The 20,633-nt window shown below is 44.6% G+C and overlaps 1 protein-coding gene across 1 annotated transcript; it reads right to left on the reverse strand.

The window, feature by feature from the left end:
• Nucleotides 1-3,598: 3,598 nt before the first annotated feature.
• Nucleotides 3,599-13,440, reverse strand: AKAP4 (A-kinase anchoring protein 4; the record flags this gene model as incomplete). The annotated part of the gene is made up of 5 exons (XM_084258103.1): nt 13,203-13,440; nt 10,650-10,700; nt 10,334-10,435; nt 3,986-6,112; nt 3,599-3,754 (listed from the first exon to the last, which is right to left on the reverse strand). The coding sequence occupies exons 1-5, from the start codon at nt 13,296-13,298 to the stop codon at nt 3,599-3,601; spliced, it is 2,532 nt and encodes an 843-aa protein (XP_084114229.1). The 5' UTR covers nt 13,299-13,440.
• Nucleotides 13,441-20,633: the final 7,193 nt, after the last annotated feature.

Below are 20,633 nucleotides of genomic sequence, written 5' to 3' on the forward strand. Positions count from 1 at the left end.
CTGTGCAGTGAATATGTGTATGTGGTGGGGTATGTCCGTGAATACTGGGTGTGGTGTGTGGTGGAGGGTAATGTCTGTGCAATGAAAAGTGGGTGTGCATAGTGGGAGGAAATATCTGTGCAGTAACAACTAGGGTGTGTTTGTGTGTGTGTGGTGGTAGGGTAATGTCTGTGTAGCAAAGACTGTGTGTGTGGGTGTCTGTGAAATGAACACTGTGTGTGTGTAGTGGGGCTAATGTCTGTGTAGGAACACTGGGTGTGTGTATTGTGGGGGACAAAGTCTGTTAACATTGTGTGTGCGTATTCAGGGGTGTAATGTCTGTGCAATGAACACTGTGTGTTGGGGGTAATGTCTGCACAGTGAACATTAATTGTGTGTGTGTTTGGGGTAAGTTCTGTGAACTTGTGTGTGTTTGTAGTAGGCAGTATTGTCTCTGCAATGAACAGTGGGTGTATGTGTGTTAAGGGGTTAATATCTGGGCAATGAACACTGGGTGCATGTGTGGTGGGTGTAATGATTTTGCAGTGAACTCCTGGTGTGTGGGTATGGTGGTGGGATGTCTGTGCAGTGCACACTGGGTGTGTGGGTGTATAGCAGGGGGTAATGTCTGTGTTGTGAACACTGGTGTGTGTGTGTGGTAGAGGTAATGTGTTTGTAGGAACTTTGGGCATGTCTGTGTGGTGTGTGGTAATATCCTGTGAATGGTGTTGGGTTTTGTCTGTACAGAAATACTGGGGGTATGTGTGATTTTGGGCAATGTGTGGCAACACAGGCTGTGTGTGTGTGTGTGTGTGTATGTGGTGGGGGTAATGTCTGTGCACGAAACACTGTGTATGTGTGGTGACAGGTAATGTCTGTTCACTGAACACTTTGTGTGTGTGTGTGTGTGTAGTTCCTGTGGATACTGGGTGTGTTTTTGTGGTAGGGATATTGTCTGTGCAATGAACATGGGAGTATGTGTGCAGAGGGGGTTAATGTCTGTGCAATGAACACTGGGTATGTGTGAGTGGTGGTTGGATGTCTGTGCAGCGAACACTGGGTGTGTGGCTGTGGTGGGGGTTAATGTCTGTGCAGTGAACACTGGGTGTGTGGGTATGGTGGGGGTATATTTCTGTATACTGAACATGGGGTGTATGTGTGGTGGTTGTTCATGTATGTGCAGTAGACACTGAGTAATGTCTGTGAACACTGGGTGTGTATTTGTGGTGGGTGGTATTGTCTCTGCACTGAACACTCAGTGTGTGTTTGTGGAGGGTGATAATGTGTGAGCAATGAACGCTGGGTGTGTGTGTTGTAGAGGGGAATGTCTGTGAACACTGTTATGTGTTTGTGGTGGGGGGTAATGTCTGCAGTGAACACTGGCTCTATGTGTGGGGTAATATCTTGAACATTGTGTGTGTGTGTGTGTATAGTGGATTTAATGTTTGTGAATACTGGGTGAGTGTGTGTGGCGGCAAGTAATATCTCTATTGCACTCTGGGTGTGTTCGATGGGGGTTAAAATTTGTGGTATGTTTTGTGTGTGATGGGAGTTAATGTCTGTGCAGAACTGGGGCAATGTCTTTCAACACTGGGTATGTTTGTGGTGGGAGGTATTGTTTGTGCAATGTACAATGGGTATATGTATGTGGAGGGGTAATATCTGTGCAGTTTTCTTTGGGCGTGTGTGTGGTGGGGGGTAATGTCTGTGAACAGTGGATGTGTGTGTGTGTGTGGTTTTGGGTAATGTCTGTGCCACTAACTGTGTGTGTGTGTGTGTGTGTGTGTAGTAGGGGTAATGTCTGTGAAGGAACACTTCTGTGTCTCGTAGGGAAAATGTCTATTGACACTGGGTGTGTGTGTTGGGGTAATATCTGTGAAGTGAACACTGGGTGTGTGGTTGGGGGTTTTATCTGTGAACACTGGTTGTGTGTGTGTTGTTTTGGGTAATATCTGTGCCATTAACATTGTGTGTGTGTGTGTGTGTGTGTGTGTGGTGGGGGTAAGTTGCAAGAATACTTGTGTGTCTTGTGGGGGGCATTCTCTGTGCAGGAATAGCGTGTGTATGTGTGTTGTGGGGAGCAATGTCTTTGAACACTGGCTGTGTGTTTATGGTGGGGAGTACTGTCTGTGCAATGAACACTGGGTGTGTGTATGTGGTGGGGGGTAATGTCTGTGCAGTTAACTTTGGTGGGGGGTGTGTTGTGGGGTTTAATGTCTGTGAACAGTGGATGTGTGTGTGGTTGTGGGTAATATCTGTGCCATTTACACTAGGTGTGTGTGTCTTTTCAGGAACACTTGTTTTTTGTGGTGTGGGGGCAATGTCTGTTAACACTGCATGAGTGTGGGGGGCTAGGGGGTAATGCCTGTGCAATGAACACTGGGTGTGTGTTTGTAGTGGGGAGTAATGTCTGTGCAGGAACACTGTGTGTGTGTGGTTGGGGTAATATCTGTGAGTGAACACTGGGTGTGTGTGTGGGGGGCGTGGGCTAATGTCTGTGTAGGAACAGTGTGTGTGTGTGTGTGTGTTGTGAGGGGCATTATCTGTGAACACTGGGTGTGTGTGGTAGGGATGGTAATGTCTGTGAACACTAGGTGTGTTGTGTTGTGTGGGTTAATGTGTCTGAAGTCAACAGTGGGGGTGTGTGTGTTTGGGGTAATGCCTGTGCAATGAACACTGTGTGTGTGTTGTGGGGTGTAATGTCTATGAACACTGTGTGTGTGTTTTGAGGGGTGATATCTCTGCAGTTAACACTGGCTGTGTGTGTGGGTGGTAGAGGGTAATATCTTAAACACTGGTTGTGTGTGTCTAGTGGGGTTTTTGTCTGTGAACACTGTATGTGTGGTGGGGGGTTAATGTCTGTACAGGAACTCTGGGTGTTTGTGTTATGTGGGGCAATGTCAACACTGTGTGTGTATGTGTTGTGGGCAATATCTGTGCAATGAACACTGGTTGTGTGTGTGGTGTGGGGTAATGTTTGTGCACCGAACACTGAGTGTGTGTGTGGGTGGTCAGAGGGTAATGTCTGTGGACACTAAGTGTGTATATGTATGTGTGTTGGGATGTTATGTCTGTGCAGTGAACACTGGGATACTTACCTTGAATAACATACTGTCTTCAGTTCATTTTTTGTCTAAACTTTCCGGAAACCCTTAACAAAGACCAAGAAGGCTGCATCTTTGGGATTGGAAAAGTTTTTCTTTACATCAAGTTAGTTGTGCTGTTTCAGGAGAAAGGATGTGGTCACAGGTGGTAAAACTAGATTTTAACTAGTATTTGTAAAAAGTAGATAACTTTGGGTTAGGTCCCTGTGTCTTGCGTTTTAGAATATAACCCGGTGTGGGATCTGGATACAACCAACACTATCACCAGTCCAGGTAATTGGACCCCTCCCCTTACTTGCCTCAGATGTATGTTTAAGAAAACAATGACACGTGTTTTGTTTTTTTATTCATGGTGTTGCCCAGCTTACTGGACACCCTGGGTTTGCACAGTCCAACTGCTTGTGTATTGGGAAATACAAAGGTGTAGTGTTCAGTTGACTGGTTTCATGATTGGGGTGTACAGACTGGGATGGAAGGCTGCTTGGGGAGTATGATGCAGGGGGAGTCAAAGGAGCTCACAGGTTAGCAAGCAGCCAGTCTAGCAGTTGCTTCCTTGCCATGTTTCCCACGGCTTCATCCAGCTGACGCTCCTTGGCAAACTTCATGACTTCTTGCAGGAGATCACCTACGCTGTATCCCTTTTCTGCTGCCTTAGCTGAAACCTCGGGAAGCTGTGGAGAGAGAAGTTAGCTTGAGTCACGTGATGCTTTGGGAGACAGGACCCAGCTGGATAAAGTGAACTAACCCCTACCCACTTTCCTGCCCATGATTCTGAGATTAAAGCTTGCCACAGAGCCAGGGCTGGAAGCACTAGGTACAATGGAGCTCCCTCCCCCTTCGCCTCCCTGCCCTGCCCTTGCCCATTCCAACCCTCTTTTTTTGTGCCCGGTTGCATCGCTTACCTTCTCCAGTTGTCCATCATCATCCCCCATGAAGTAGAGCATGGGCACATTAAACTGGGAGGCCGCAATCCACTGCAGGACAGCCTGGAGCTGCTTCTGCAAGTTACTTGTTGAGCACTGATTATTCACAATGACTTCTGGTCCAGATGAATCATGAGAATTATGGGACATTTCACCCTCGTGATTGCATTTAGAGCTACTGGCTTGGTAACTGGTGTTGTTTGCTAAGGCTTGTTCTTCTAGCTCGGCAAGGGCTGCTCCGTTGTTGCTGTACTTAGCCATGATAAGGCACAGCTTCATCACAGATTCTACGAGTTGATCTATAAATTGTCGGTTCACTTGCTTCATCCCACTGCTAAAATCAATTTCTTGATGGTCCTGGAAGTGTTCATCCATTTTTTCGGGTCTCTTGGTCATGGAAGTTGATTTGTTTGCCTTGGTCTCAGAAAGACTGCTTTCACCTTCAGATATTTCATCGCTGCTGAAGGGGCTCTCACTGAGCAGTTTCTGAATCAGCGTTAGAACTATGTTTGACATATCCAGTTTCTGGGAGTCGAGCTGTTGCGTATCCTTGAGAGAAGTGGATGGTTTGGGAGCTCCATGAGATTCCAGATGTTTCATTGAAAGTGCCTTGGTATTTTGGCCACTTCCAGACTTTTCGTATTGGGCACCCTGAGACATATAGCTCATGGAAGAACTAGAACATTCATCTTCACATTCATCTTTGCCCTTGGCCTGTTGGGTCAGATGGTATTGGATCAGCATAAGGGCAGAGACAATTAAGTCCTTTGCCAAAGAATCAGTGGAAGAGGTGATTTTTTCTCTTTTTTCCTCTTTATTGGTGCATGATTTGCCAGCTGCCTTGCCTGAGTTTGCTTGCTTTTCATTCCACATGGTCAGGCTTTCCTTGAGGATATGTTCACCGACTCTTTCTGCACTGGTTAATGATTTGCATTGATCTGGTTTCATTTTGCCTTTGTCCTTCCCTTTCATTTCAGCTTTCATGGCCGAAAATTCAAGGCTTTGGTTCTTGCACTTGGGATCATGGGATCCAGTTTTCAAAGATGCGTATGATAAGCTCTGTGATTTCATCTCCCTCTTCTCCCCAAGAAGAGCACAGACCAGACGTTTCAGCATCGCCTCCATGATCCCTGCAGCATTTTGTTTCCCATGATTGAACAGATTACTCTTGACAGCTGACACAAAATCTGAGTCGGTCATCAGGACCCCGGTGATATTATGCAAGTTCTTCATGCAAGAATCAATCAAATCAGAGACAATGTCCTTGGTATGTTTTAATAGTACCCTCTTCAGGACCACGCAGGCTGGAACTGGTTTCCCAGAACTATGTACTTTCAAGGTCTTCATAACAGAGACCATCATGTCAGATGCCACCTGATTTGCATACACCATGAGCCCTTTGCTGATGGAATCTGCAAATTCCTTGCTATCTTTTTGACACATCTGTTTTTCGCCAGTCTTGTTCTTGTTGGACAATTCACTATACAGAAAGGTTTTTCGGCCACTATCTCTACCCTCCTCACCACTATCCTGCATTTCTGCAGAAGTTACCTCTACAGCATCGTGGACCATTTCAGAAGCTATCTTACTCACAGCAGTGCGGGGGCTATTTTTCCCTTTGTCCCCAGAGGTTGAATAGAATGAGTGGTGAAGGCATTTGCTTCCACCTTCCAATTTCTCTTTGATTTCCTTCCGTGCCATCTGGATAACCAAAGATGAGAGTCGGTTCACGTAGAAAGAAAGGTCATCCATAGAGCATTCGCCATCAGGTGAAATAACTGCCCTTGGGGAACTAGGAGATTTGGCTGGAGGAGTGGATGGGCTCTGATTATTATTGGTGTTTTTAGCTGCTGTCACTTCTAGGTGTAAGTTGTGTGGTCCGTTGTTCGTGTAGTCCATGTTCAGTTGATCAGCATAGACACTGAGGCAGTTCTCAAATTTTTGATACTCACTAGTTTCTCCTACTTTATGTTTACAGCTAGAGGCTGAGGGACTTAGCGCATGCTGGAAACCCAAGGCATACTTTTGAAGATCGTTGAGAAGCCAATTAAGGACACTTATAGGGTCAGAGGGAGTTTGTTTGAAAAGACATACAGATCCCTCCATCTAAAAAAAAAGAAGAATACCTATCTATAAGAGTGTGGGTAAGCTACTTCTTTCCCTTATTTTATTTAGAAAATATATTTCTAAAGGTCAAAGAGATTTGACCTTTAGAATTTGCATGGAGACATAATTATTTCCATTGATATGCACACAAGCACAAGTGGTGGCAACAACAGTTTATAGACAGACATATAGAGTATAGACATTTGTACACTGGACCATATATAAGCATTATTAAAGTTTATTAATAAATCTGAATGTGACACATATCTCATTCACCAAAAAGATTTCAAAGTGGAAAAAATTTCAATGTGCCTGTTGTTATTCAATATAGTAATTCATGAGTGTGAACATCTCAACAGATGTGAGAATGTGCCAGTCTGTATTATTAGTGTATGAAAGTGTGCTATTGTGTGTATGTGCATGTCAGTGCATTTGTATGATTGGCTACATGTGATGCAGACACATGTCATAATGTGCTGACATCAATACCCATCTTTTCTGTCACTGTATAAGCCAACATATGTACATTAATGTGTACACTTTGTATGTGTGTGAGTGTGAAAATATTGTGTATGTTAATATATATCTGAATATGTAAATGAGGAATTGATGAGTGCTCTGCATGTTTTGATATGAATTCAATAACATGTATAATGCAGCTAAAAGGAACTTACATTAAAGCATAAATTCACTTAATGACATACCTATTAAACTATACAACATATTAATAAATGTATAAAGTATGAATATGTGAATAGTGATTGAATAGACTATGTATGTCAATGAATGGGTATTAATTTATGTTATATATATATTCTATGCCAATGCCTGAGAATGTGTGTGGGTTTTGCATATACCTGGCATTTGATATGTGCCTGAATACATGAATTCAGATGGCATTGTATGTTGTGTTCATGTGTGTATTCATGTATGCAAACTTGGGTATTAGTGAATATGTATCATTTTGTTTAAGTTTATGGATGTTGTTCTGTGTGACATGACGATACAGCTGACCCATGAACTGCCTATCTTTTTAAATGTGTGAAAGTCATTTGATATGTGCCTGAAAACATGAGTTCAGGTGTCATTGTATGTTGTGTCCATGTGTGTATTAATGTATATTAGTGACTATGTATCATCTTAAGTTCACGTGTATCAACATGAGGTATATTCATAAGTGTGTGTGGCTTGTGTGTGTTGACATGTGTACGTTTACTCATGGTGTAGATGGATATTTATGGATGTTGTTCTGTGTGACATGACAGTGCAGCTGACCCAAGAACTGCCTATCTTTGTAAATGTGTGAAAGTCATTTGATATGTACCTGAATACATGAGTTATGCAAACTTGGGTATTAGTGAATATGTATCATCTTGTTTAAGTTCACGTGTGTGCATCAACATGAGGTATATTCATAAGTGTGTGTGTGTATATCTGAGTCTGTATGGTGTTTTGATCAAGGCTTGTGTGCGTTGACATGTGTGAGTTTATGTTTACTCTTGTTGTAGGTGGATATTTATGGATGTTGTTCTGTGTGAAATGACAATGCAGCTGACCCTAGAACTGCCTATATTTATAAATGTGTGTAAGTCATTTTATATGTGCCTGAACACATGAGTTCAGATGTCATTGTATGTTTTGTCCATGTGTGTATTAATGTATGCAAACTTGGTTATTAGTGAATATGTATCATTTTGTTTAAGTTCCCATAAGTGTTATCAACATGAGGTATATTTGTGTGTGTGTGTATATCTGAATCTGTATGGTGTTTTGATCAAGGCTTGTGTGTTGATGTGTGTGAGTGTACATTTACTCATGGTGTATATTTACACAATGCAGATGACCCTAGAACTTTCTATCTTTGTAAATGTGTGTAAGTCATGATATGTGCCTGATACATGAGTTCGGATGTCATTGTATGTTGTGTTCATGTGTATGTTGTCCATAATACAAACATGGGTATTAGTGAATATGTATCATTTTGCTTAAGTTCACATGTGTGTTATCACAGGAGGTATATTCATAAGTGTGTGTGTATATGGGTCTGTATGGGGTTTTGATCAAGGCTTGTGTGTGTGTTGACGTGTGTGAGTGTATGTATTTTCATGGTGTACATGGCTATTTATGGTGTTGTTCAGTGTGACATGACAATGCAGCTGACCCTAGAACTGCCTATCTTTGTATGTCATTTGATATGTGCCTGAATACATGAGTTCGCATATTACTGTATGTTGTGTCCATGTGTGTATCAATGTATGCAACGTGAACTTAAACAAGATGATACATATTCACTAATACCCAAGTTCACATGTGTGTATTTACATGAGGTATATTCGTGAGTGTGTGTGTATATTTGAGATTGTATGGTGTTTTGATCAAGGCTTGTGTGTGTTGATGTGTTGAATGTATGTTTACTCATGGTGTAGATGGATATTTATGGATGTTGTTCTGTGTGACATGACAGTGCAGTTGACCCTAGAACTGCCTATATTTGTAAATGTGTGTAAGTCATTTGATGTGCCTGAATATGTGATTTTGGATGTCATTGTATGTTGTGTCCATGTGTGTATTAATATATGCAAACTTGGGTATTAGTGAATCTGTATCATCTTGTTTAAGTTCACATGTGTGTATCAACATGGGGTATATTCGTAAGTGTGTGTATGTCTGAGTCTGTATGGTGTTTTGATCAAGGCTTGTGTGTGTTGATGTGTGTGAGTTTATGTTTACTCATGGTGTAGATGGATCAAGGTTTGTGTGTGTTGACATGTGTGAGTGTATGTTTACTCATGGTGTAGATGGATATTTATGGATATTGTTCTGTGTGACATGACAATGCAGCTGACCCATGCACTGCCTATCTTTTTAAATGTGTGAAAGTCATTTGATATGTGCCTGAATACATGAGTTAGGATATCATTGTATATTGTGTCCATGTGTGTATTAATGTATGTAAACTTGGGTATCAGTGACTATGTATCATTTTGTTTAAGTTCCCATGTATGTTATCAACATGAAGTATATTCGTAAGTATGTGTGTGTATATCTGAGTCTGCATGGTGTTTTGATCAAGGCTTGTGTTGATGTGTGTGAGTGTATGTTTATTCATGGTGTACATGGATAATTATGGATGTTGTTCTGTGTGCCATGACAATGCAGCTGACCCATGAACTGCCTATCTTTGTAAATGTGTGTTGACGTGTGTGAGTGTATGTATACTCATGGTGAACATGGATAATTATGGATGTTGTTCTGTGTGCCATGACAATGCAGCTGACCCATGAACTGCCTATCTTTGTAAATGTGTGTAAGTCACTGTCAATATATGCTGTAGCAATGTTTGTGTGTGCTATCACTTGTAGTTATACATGTGTGTCTTTGCTTGTGTAAATTTTGTGTTACTGTATATAAATGTATAAATTTATGTGTGTCACTGTGTAAATTTGTATATGTGTGTTTATGCTTGTGACTGTATGCCCATGTCAGGGTATGTGCATAAGAACTACATACTCCATTGTTTCCTCTCACTCTTTTCACTGAATTCCTAGAAACATGACATCGTAAGAAGATTGACTTTTTGCAAATAGATTTGTAATCAAGGGAATCTCCATTGTGCAGAGGAAATACAGGCTACTCTTTTATAAATAAACACCACACATAATTTGTCGCTTTATTAAGACTACAAAGTAGTGTTGGTCATCTCTGACTGAACCCAAAACTCTCTTTTGGAATAGTGAATTGTTTTTCCTTTCTTAGAGGCCACTCTCATCACTCTTAAGGTATTTGGGAACAGAAATGTTTCTGGTTATAACAACATCTGTGTTAGTACAAGGACTACTTGATTTTTTTTTGCATTAAAGTCAAATATCTTGTTCAAATATCAGCCACTCTAGGCTTGGGGGACTGTGGGAATGATTTGTTGTGTGCTCTAATGCCCACCCCAAACCAAGAGCCTAACAGGTATAATTTAGAATACACATTTCCCTGCTATCTGAAAGTAGAAGTTACCTATTAGGATTTGGTAGGTTATTTTTTGAGTCTCGTGGGACACACAGCTTGGTAGAGAACATTGAACTTACTGTGTCTCTGAACTTAAGCCTGTGTTCTCTACAATGTCACAGTGTTCAAATTTAGGGCCTGTTTGACAAGTTCTCATATTATCTCTGGACTTAGTACTGGGCTCTGGGGATTAGAAAGGGTGGACTCAGAGGCTAAGCATACCTTAGACTGATCTTGTTTTTCAGTGTCCTTGATCACGATAATTTCTTTTTCTTCCAGATTCTCTAGGTTTAAGTCACTGTCCGAGCTGGAACAAGCAGTATCCTATGGAATGAACAGTTAGATTTAGAGACTTTTTCAATCTGCCCCCAACCCTTTTACCTCTTCAAAGCATGAATCTCATGTCTTCTATTGTCCCTTTTCTTTCTGAAGGAAAGACAGTCTGCCACAAACTTTCCCTTCCCTCCTGTTATCACTGGTAATTCTTCTCAGTAGTTACCCACCCTTTATAACTCTGAGAGGAACAGAAAACACTCACCTTGGAATCTTTATCTTCCACATTCAAGGTGGACACATCGACAAAGCATATCTGCAACAAATTAGGGGGATGGATTTAGAAAAATGTTAGAGAAAAGGTCACAATTTCTCTTTCTGGGAGATGGTAATAGCACCTACCTTATAGGGTTCTTGTAAGGATTGACTGAGACAGTGCATCTACATATTTTAGCACTGTACCTGTATTAGGTGCTCAGTAAATGTTATTAAGATTACTGCTAGGCAGACAGAATTTTAGGATTATTATATTTCCTAAAGGAGACCACTTACCTGTCAGAGAGCGAGCCCCAAAATACAACATCCACATTTAAGAAAACTGAGAAGAGAAGTAGCCTGCCTGACACAATTTGAAAGGTAGAGCATGACTTAGAACTCGATGTGTGGGCCCTCCCAGGTTAGGACACATTTTACTCCACTAGAGTTCTCAAATGTGGTATTTTTACTACTGATGATATAGACCATAGGGGGTATGTGGATGAACACTTGTGATTAATAGAGGCATTTTTGTTGTTTATTAGAAAAAAATAGAAAAAACACATAATAAAATATGAAACCTGTAATATCATGGGTAATAGTGCTCACAGTGATGGTAATCTTTTAATAGAAGTGCATTTTAAAAACATTGTTCATTTTAAAGACATATTAAGTAGCCAATAGTATGAGTGGGTATTTGAATACGATTTAAAAAGGTGAAGTACTGTGAAAGTCACTTGATATTTGTGAATGGAGCATGAAATATTTGTCCTCCTATAGGACTCCCACTTGAGTGCAGCTTGCTGATAGCTAGGCAACTTTATTATGACCTAGGAGGTGTCAGATAATAGGGCTGGTAACTAGGCAACCACTAATCCTCCCACCCCTCAGACCAGACCCTCTCCTCCCACCCCTCCCTCTGACCCACTTCCCAGCCCCGCCCCCCAGCCCCCACCCCACCTCAATCCTTCTCTGCCCCCTTCCTCCACTCCCCCTTCACCCCAACTCTCTCCCCTTCCCCCTCCCTCCCCCCACCTCCGCCCCCCCCAAACCCCTCTACACCCCTACCCCTTTCCTCCACCCCTCCCACCCCCATTCACCCCCCACCCCCCTGCCCCTTCTCCCTCCCTCCCCCTCCCTCCCCCGCCTCCCCCTCCCTTCCCTACTTCCCCCCTCCACAACCGCCACCCCTCCCACCACACTCCCACCCCTTCACCCCAACCCCTTCTCCACCCCTCCCACCCACTTCACCCCTGCCCCACTCCTCTGCCCCCAACCCTCCCACCCACCCTTACCCACGCCCCCTTCTCCGCCCCTCCCACCCTCCTTCACCCCCACCCACCACCCCTCCCACCCACTTCACCATGCCCCCTCCTCTGCCCCCCACCCTTAACCCCGCCCCCTCCTCCACCCCTCCCACCCCTTGACCCCACCCTTTCCTCTGCCCCTCCCACCCCTTCACCCCTCCCACCTCCTCCACCCAGCCCCTCCCACCCCCTTGACCTTCACCCCACTCCTCCACCCCTCCCACTCCCTTCGCCCCTGACCACTCCTCTGCCCCACCCCCTTAACCCCCCACCCCCACCGCCCCACCCCCTCTCACCCCCCACCCCCCTCCCACCCTCCCACCCCTCCCACCCCCTTCACCTCCACCCCCTCCTCTGCCCCTCCCACACCCTAGACCCCTGCCCCTCCCACCCCATCACCCCTCCCCCACCCCCACCCCCTTCACCACGCCCCCTCCTCTGCCCCCCACCCCTTGACCCCGCCCCTTCCTCTGCCCCTCCCACCCCTTCACCCCTCCCGCCTCCTCCACCCTGCCCCTCCCACCCCCTTGATCCCCACCCCCCTCCTCCACCCCTCCCACCCCCCTTCACCCCCGCCCCCCCTCTGCCCCCACCCCTCCCACCCCTGACCCCCGCCCCCCTCCTCCGCCCCCACCCCTTCACCCCCCTTCACCTCCACCCCCCTCCTCTGCCCCTCCCACACCCCTTCACCCCTGCACCTCCCACCCCTATCACCCCCTCCTCCACCCCTCCCACCAACCTTCACCCCCACCCACCTCCTCCAACCGCGCCCCTCCCACCCCCGCCCCCTCTTCTGCCCCTCCCATCCCCCTTCCCCCCTTCCCCCCGCCCCTGCCCCTCCCACCCCCTTCACCCCTGCCCCCTCCTCCGCCCCTCCCACCGCAGTCACGCTGCCCCCTCCTCCGCCCCTCCCATCCCCCTTTAACCCCGCCCCCTCCTCCACCCACGACCCTCCCACCCATTTCCACCCCGCCCTCCCTCCCCCACCCCCTGGCCCCCCTCTGTCCCCCTCCTCCGCCCTGCCCCTCCCCCTCCCCTGCTTTCCTCCCCAATTCCTTGACATCACTTATCCTGAACCTCCCATTTGCCACTGTGTGATGTAAAGAGCACTGGCGCCCCATAGGCATTATTGAGTGCTTGGTTGCTTAGAAACCTGTAGTATCACCGTCCATTAGTTTATCCTGGGCTCTAGGATAGCTAATAAAACTGCATGCCAATCCTTTCCACTTCTTGGAACAAGTTATTTTGTATCTTACCACTTTTCGGTCCTGATCTTGTTTTCCTCTGGGACTGTACAGATCTACCTTGCACACTCCTCTGTGGCTGTGTAACCAATCAATGCTATCAGACATCTGGAAAGAGAAATTGGAAAGGTTAATATGTGGTTCTTAGATCCCTCTGAAATGTCTGAACTTGATGATTGGCATCAATACCTTTTAGCACAAGCCATAGTCTCCTTTAATTTAGATGCCTCACATCAGGTATTTGAAACTATAGGCATATCATATTAACTTTGGAAGCAAATTTGAAAGGAGATTTGGAGACTGTGGGAATTAAATTTAGTGATTTACTTCTACCCAATTTCCTTAACTCCACTCAATGTCCCGTCTCCACTTTAGATACCTTCAATCAAGCTCACCTCATCACCTCATCTCCTAAAAATTAACTGAATTTTAGCTAACTCCAGTTCACCCAGAGTCTTTCTCATTAAAGGAAGTTTAATTAGGGAATTAGTAATAACACATAGGGCCATGAGAAAAGACAAAGGTTAATCCTGGCAACCCTTTTTATTAAACATACTGAATCTGCCTCCCTCCCCCTTCCCCACACTCCCTCCCTGCCTTCCCTCTCCTTTCCACCATTTTCTTCCTCCCTCCTCCTATTTCTCCTTTTCTTCCCTCTCTCCTCCCCTCCACTTTCTCCCTCCCTCCCCCTCTTTTCCTTCTGTCTTCCAACAGTTACCCTTCATGGCTAACATTCCCATCCTTTACCATTCCCCCAAGATATTTTTGGGCTTTCCATTCAAGAATCTCTACAAATCCATGAAAAAAAATTAATAAAAGGCTCCCACACTGTTATTTTTCAAGAGCTAGATATCACTAGCCTAGAAAAAAGAGGAGAAGGCATAGAGGTCCCTTGTGTGTTTTGGATATAGCCAAAGTCCAAATCCTAAAAAAACTGTAAAAAATTAAAATTTAAGAACTCATTACCTTGATATTGAAGTTATTTTTGGCTTTTGGCTGAAAATGTACCGCCCAGAAGGGAGAGTTGCCCCTGTAGATGGAACTAGGCAGTGCCAAGTTCTTGGGCACCTGCAATTTGCTGCCAACCCCGTCAGCTGCTGGGATGAGACTGAAGGGCCAGGCCCAGCCCGGCTGCCTGTAACCCCCCGGGTATGACAGTGGGCTTTGTTGTGTCATAGTGCCCGAAACTATAGCAACCTCAGCAAGGCGGGGCTTGCTGGCCAACTCAGCTGCCCCCTCACATCATCACCACATCAGATGTAAAAACATATAAATACAAAAGGCATAAATAAAATAAAATTCAAAGCCAGTGTTTAAATAAAACACACACATCAAATTGTCTGCCATAGGACACACGCTTCCTGTTCTTTCTAGGAGGGTACATACATTTCTTTTTAAAAGTTGATTTACCAATGGTTAAAATTTACATAAGTTACAGCAGTATCATTTCACACCTCAATAAATATATATCCCACACTGTAGCCATCAACAAATGTCTAACATCCTTTGCTACCATCAAAGTGACCCCCTTACCCACTCCTCCCACCCCCTTTACACATTTTGTGTACCTCAAAGCACCCTGAGACCTCTCTTTCTCTTCCCTCTTCTAGCTAGACTTACAAAACACTCTAATCATATTAGTTACCCATTTGGTAGAGATCTGTGTTTTTCACATACAGAATGATTACCAGCCTTGGTGAACAAAAAGGTATTTTCACTTCTTTTTCTTTGGATTTCCAACTAGAGATTCAGAGTTATGTGCCAAGAGATCTTTGGATTTATGTATAAACAGATAGATGTTAGTCAAAGTCCTTTCTGGGCATCCTGAATAAAAGTATGAATAAACAAACCTGGAGGCTACCTTAGCAGTTTCTGTGGCTTTACCTCCCCACCAAGACACCCCCTTAGCTAGTTAAAAAAAGAAAGTCAGAAGATGTCCTTACCTTTGCGGTAGTAGAGTAGGCTTCTATCTGCAACCCTCGAATAATTTTTCTTGTCAATTCGGATGCTGTGATGACCTTCTAGTCTGACTTGGGATGTTACTTCTTTCTTCAACCCTTCATACTCTCCTAAAGCCTTGCCTGCCAGCTGGCACCTGAATTTATACTGTGGGACATCACTGTTTCTATGGTGAACAGTGACAGCATAAAGGTGAGGTAACAAAGGATTATGGGTATCTAACTAGTCCAGCAAACTGATCTCCAACATGAGACATAATTATTCTAGAAATAAAGTCAATACACTTGGGGCAAGTTCAGCCTTTCATGGGCTCCTCCAACCATGAAAGGCCTGAGCGCCACTTCTTTCCCATTCTGGCCAGTGCTTATTGTCCATTACACTTTGAGATGCCTTCAGTTTAGCCTCAGTTTAGAGCCCATAACCAGATGTACCCATGTCTCATCTTGCCTTGTCCTTTCTCCACATGTTTCCACTTTAACCTCAGGCATGAGAATAAATACCTCTGAGTTAAAAATCACTTGAGATGACCCCCTACATAGTTTCTTGGTTCTACATTCATGTCCCTTTTCCCTGGTATTGCATGTCTTAACCTTGCTGTACAATTGTTATCTTATTAGTTCATGGTATCAAAGATAAATACCCAGACATTTGGTAAAGGTGGCAAGACAGATTTTATTCATGGCATGAACTCTATTTGGATGAATAGAGTTCAACTTGATGAAACAAAAGGCAAAAAGTAGCTTTTTAAAGGAGGGGTGTGTAAAAGGAAAATGACTGAGGGAAATTTGTGTCAGTGGGGAAGTTGATCCATGTGATCAGGGAGTCTGTGTTTGCTAATTGATATTTATCAAAGTTAGGCTCCTTTCTTTTATAGACACTGAGGGACAGGAACCCTATCTTTCTTTATGATTGTATTTCAAAGGGATGACTCCCAAGTTCTTGAGTAAGACATTCCTGGGGTCTAGAAGATATATCCCAACGGAACAGAGAAAGGATTTACAATCATAAGTTTTCTAAAGTAAATTTTGCTCTAAAAATTGGGAGGCCAAGACACTATGGTTAGTTTTTGACTAGAACAAACAGTTCATTCTTTTGGCAGTGTTGAACTTTCTCAGGTCATCATCCAAGGGGCATGGCCTTGAACTGATAGAAAATTCTGCTGGTGTTTGTTGAAGTTTATTAACATGGAGATAGACTAAATTGTGTTAAAAGTTGAAGTTCATATAGGCCAGAGTTGAGACTTAGTCTAGAAAAGGGCTCAGAGGAGCCTGGTTGTAGGGTAAGGTAAAAAGTATCAGTCTTTTCTGCCCTCCCGCCATTAGGAAAGTTGACGGAACCCTGCGGTCCTGTATTCATGCCTGATGGTAGGCACCTGGTTTAGGGTTTGGGCATATGTAGATGGGATTCACCTGGGCTAAGACTGGGCTTTTAAGGGCAGCGTCACAGGGACACCACCAGAAGAGAACCAGCAGAGGCAGAGAACCAGTAGAAGCGTAGAAGCCGAGAAGCCAAACCACCAGAGAATGCCAGAGAGACCAGACAGAGTGAAGACTTGCTGGGGGCTAGGAGGCCTGCCAGCCTCTTGGCCTCCCAGCACCCCTGCCTGCCATGTACCTGGTAAATTCCAATAAAAGCCTACAAAAGCCACCAAGGGCTCCAGGACTCCTCCTTTACCCGATCTGCTGGATTGGAAAACCTGTTCAGTGGCCTTCTGCCCTTACACTGGTACATCAAATCATCATTTGTATACTCTAAATATATACCTTTTTTTTTTTATTAATTCTGGTGAAGAAATAGTCATTGTCAGTGGTAACTGCAGAGGCAGAAATGAACACTGAGCAGGTTTTCTGATCCCATGCAGACCGGGTGAAGGAAGAGTCAGAGTCCTTAGTGGTTTTTGCAGGTCTTTTATTGGGATTTACCCTGTACACAGCAGGCAGAGGTGCTGGGAGGCTGGCAGTCCTCCCAGCCAATCCTTACTCTATCTGGGCTCTCCGGTGATTTCTGCTTCTCTTTGGGCTTCTTCTGGTGTCCCAGTGACGCCGCCCTTAAAAGCCCAGTCTTGGCCCAGGTGAATCCCATCTACCTATGCCCACACCCTACTCCAGGTGCCCGCCATCAGGCATGCATTCAGGACCACAAGGATCCATCATCTATCCTGATGGCGGGAGGACAGAAAAGCCTGACATTTTTCCTTACCCTACAGTCCACCCCCTCAGGGATTTCTGCCATATAAACTACATATATACAATTTTCTTAGCAAACTTAAACAATGCAGCCATGGCCCACAAAAGCAAATATATCACAATATAACAACAAAAACACAACAGCACACAAATAAGTCCAGGCAGGGGACCAACCTAGTGGCAAAAGACAATTATTGGTACCAGCAGATGAGCCACCACATCTGCTGCCGAAGGCACTGCTCATACGAGGGAGGGGAACCATTCACGGCATCTGCTGTAACACATCAGGAGCCATCAGGCTTCCTGGCCTTTTCTGACTGTAGTCTCGGTTACAAGCCACACACAGCATCTACCCCCAGGATGCACTCATTCTGGGACTGGCGATTCTATACTATTGGGGGTAATCGCCAACCCTCAGGGTTTCTGTCTGTGTCGCTCCAACATTCGGCTTTCATAGCCACCCATGCGACTCGCAGGCCCCTGCACTCAGGCCAACCCACTGCACAAGCACATGGGTTGGGGATCCAAACTCTACATTCGGCTTAGGCTCCACCCCAAGCCACGTTCCCCACCCGTCCCCCAAGGACGGGTTCCTCCGTTCCTCACTCGCACTCGACAACGAGCAGGGCATCACCCACAGGTGATTTTATGAGACTCACAGGTCTTCAGCATACTCAGGCTGCTTAACAGCCACTCAGGGCTTCTCAACTTAGCATCAGCACCAGCTTTTGCCTTCTCAGTTGGCTTTTCTCCTCCACCTAGCTGCTGGGTATACACAGGTTGCTTTTGGCCATCCCACTGGCCACCCCCAGATTCCCAAAAGACATAACCTGCCAAGGTCCTCCGCCTTCTAGCGGGATTGTCAGTCCAAGTCCATCAGTCCAAGTCCATTAGGCCTCTCCCTGCCATCAGCACCGGCGAGCTCCAAATCGTGGCCCTCTCTTCCTGTCGATTCTTGCTGCCTCATGGGTCTTTGGCTGGTCCTCTCGGGCGTGTCCTCCTCCAGCTGAGGTCTTGTCCCGCAGCTCCCGGACGGTGTCCACCTTCTGTGCCGCCATGGCGCCTCCACTGTTGTCAAAGGCAAACACAGTCTGTTACGCCTTAGTCCCTCCAGGTGTTTGGAGGGCTCCAATACCCATCTGCATGGATCATCTTGCCGACTTATGCCAATTGTAGAGGCAGGAATGACCACTGAGCAGGTTTTCTGATCCCATGCAGACCGGGTGAAGGAGGAGTCAGAGACCTTAGTGGTTTTTGCAGATCTTTTATTGGGATTTACCTGGTACACAGCAGGCAGGGGTGCTGGGAGGCTGGCAGTCCTCCCAGTCCCCAGCAAATCCTCACTCTATCTGGGCTCTCCGGTGATCTCTGCTTCTGCTTCTCTCTAGGCTTCTCTTTCAGCTTCTTCTGGTGTCCCCGTGATGCCACCCTTAAAAGCCCAGTCTTAGCCCAGGTGAATCCCATCTACCTATGCCCACACCCTACTCCAGGTGTCCGCCATCAGGCATGCATTCAGGACCGCAAGGATCCATCATCTATCCTGATGGTGGGAGGGCAGAAAAGCCTGACATTTTTCCTTACCCTACAGTAACAATCTAAAACTCACAGTATAGGGCCTGTTTTTCCTATACAACCCTTTTGTCAACGGGCTCTTTTAATTTAAAGGAAAAGTTAGAACTCCTGTGTCTGGCTCTTGTCTGTGAAATAAGAAGCAAATAAAGAAAATGTTTATCCTCCAAGCACAAGAATGTATATTATATCCCTAATATTAAAACAAAACAAAACAGATTAGAAATCCCTACGTCTCCCAGCCCAGAAAGGAACAACTGTGATCTAGGCCTGGAAAATGTTTTACCAAATTCCCTAAATTACAAAGAGACAACTGTAATGGATGTTTGGAGCCCTGTCCCCTGGCAACCCAATCTTGTCATCCTGGAGGCTAACCAGGAGTAAACTAGAGCAGTATTTGGAGCGGGAACCACTAACAAAAATGTAAGGAGGCTCAGGTGTAGGTTACAGTGTATTCTCCCCCTCTTCTTTCTCTTAAGCTCCTGACATTCTCAAACTGGCTTCTACTGGGTAGAGGTGGGGATACATGGGTGGGGGGAGGGAAGTTCAAATTGTCAAAAGAAGGAATGCCACTTACTGAGTTAACAAGTGTGAAGTAGTATACACTGAGGTTAGCTTTTAAAAGTCAAACATAAAGATGTTAAACACAGAAGCTTTGGTCATCATTTCCCCCCTAAATACCATCATTCATTTTCTAGCCTCATTTATTCTACCCAAACATCTCATCCACACAAACTTCTGAATAATTATAAGATCACCTCTTTAAATATGCCTTCAGCTTCTATTTGGCTTGAAAGAGCGACTAAGATAAATGGGACCTCTGTCTGTAACGTAATTATTACGAATAATGGCAAAAATGAAGTTTAAATGAACTTCATGAGATGACTATCTGCCTGTTAGCCCCACTAGCGGTCTTCTAGTCTCAGATTTAGCTGCCTAATTTAGTTTGTGTGATGACATTGTGACCACTTGGAAAATGGGCAGTGATGCCAATGATTATCAGACATCATTTACTGTGGAGCAATAAAATCACTTCTTTCCCCCTGAATTGTTTTCCAGCCATGAGAATCCACAATGTCATTTAGAGCAACTTCACACAACCATACTACGGTGAAAAATTCGATAGCTCTTTTGAATATCTCAGTTATGGTGCTGCATAATTACTTCTGTCAAGTATTTATGTTATGTCTGTATTGTTCGTATCTGTTTGCCTTTTCCCATAACTGATCGAAGCAGAGGCTATAAGGACTTTTCACAGCTATAAACCTTCCCATTTTTTAAATTTCAGAGTACAGCTGAATTGTTGGGAGTGCCTGTTAGGCAGGAGCTTACTTTCGCAGTTCTCTTGCCTTGCAGAGAATGGCTTTTAACTATTTTTGAGGGGTGGACTTGGCTCGGCAGCGGCCAATTCTGCTCAGGCTCTTCTCCCCCACTTAAAGTCCTGGAATTTCTCTCTTCTGATTTTCCAGAACATTTGTTGGTTGTCTTTATAATTCACCTGACATTTACTAGATCTGGCCTCATAGAGTTATTAAGTTTTCCTATTCGTGGATTATCTACATTGAAAGTTTATGGGGGCAGCTTCTTGTTTTGTTTTGTTTTGTATTCACAATACTGGGCGCACAAATGAGCTCAAGACACAAATTATGGTTTCGACATTTCAGGTAGGAAACACAATTCATGGAATTATGAACTGCAGTTCAAGAATCACAGTCATGGAATCTGTAAT

This window comes from Talpa europaea (assembly GCF_964194135.1).
Source record: "Talpa europaea genome assembly, chromosome: X".
Classification (NCBI taxonomy): domain Eukaryota; kingdom Metazoa; phylum Chordata; class Mammalia; order Eulipotyphla; family Talpidae; genus Talpa; species Talpa europaea.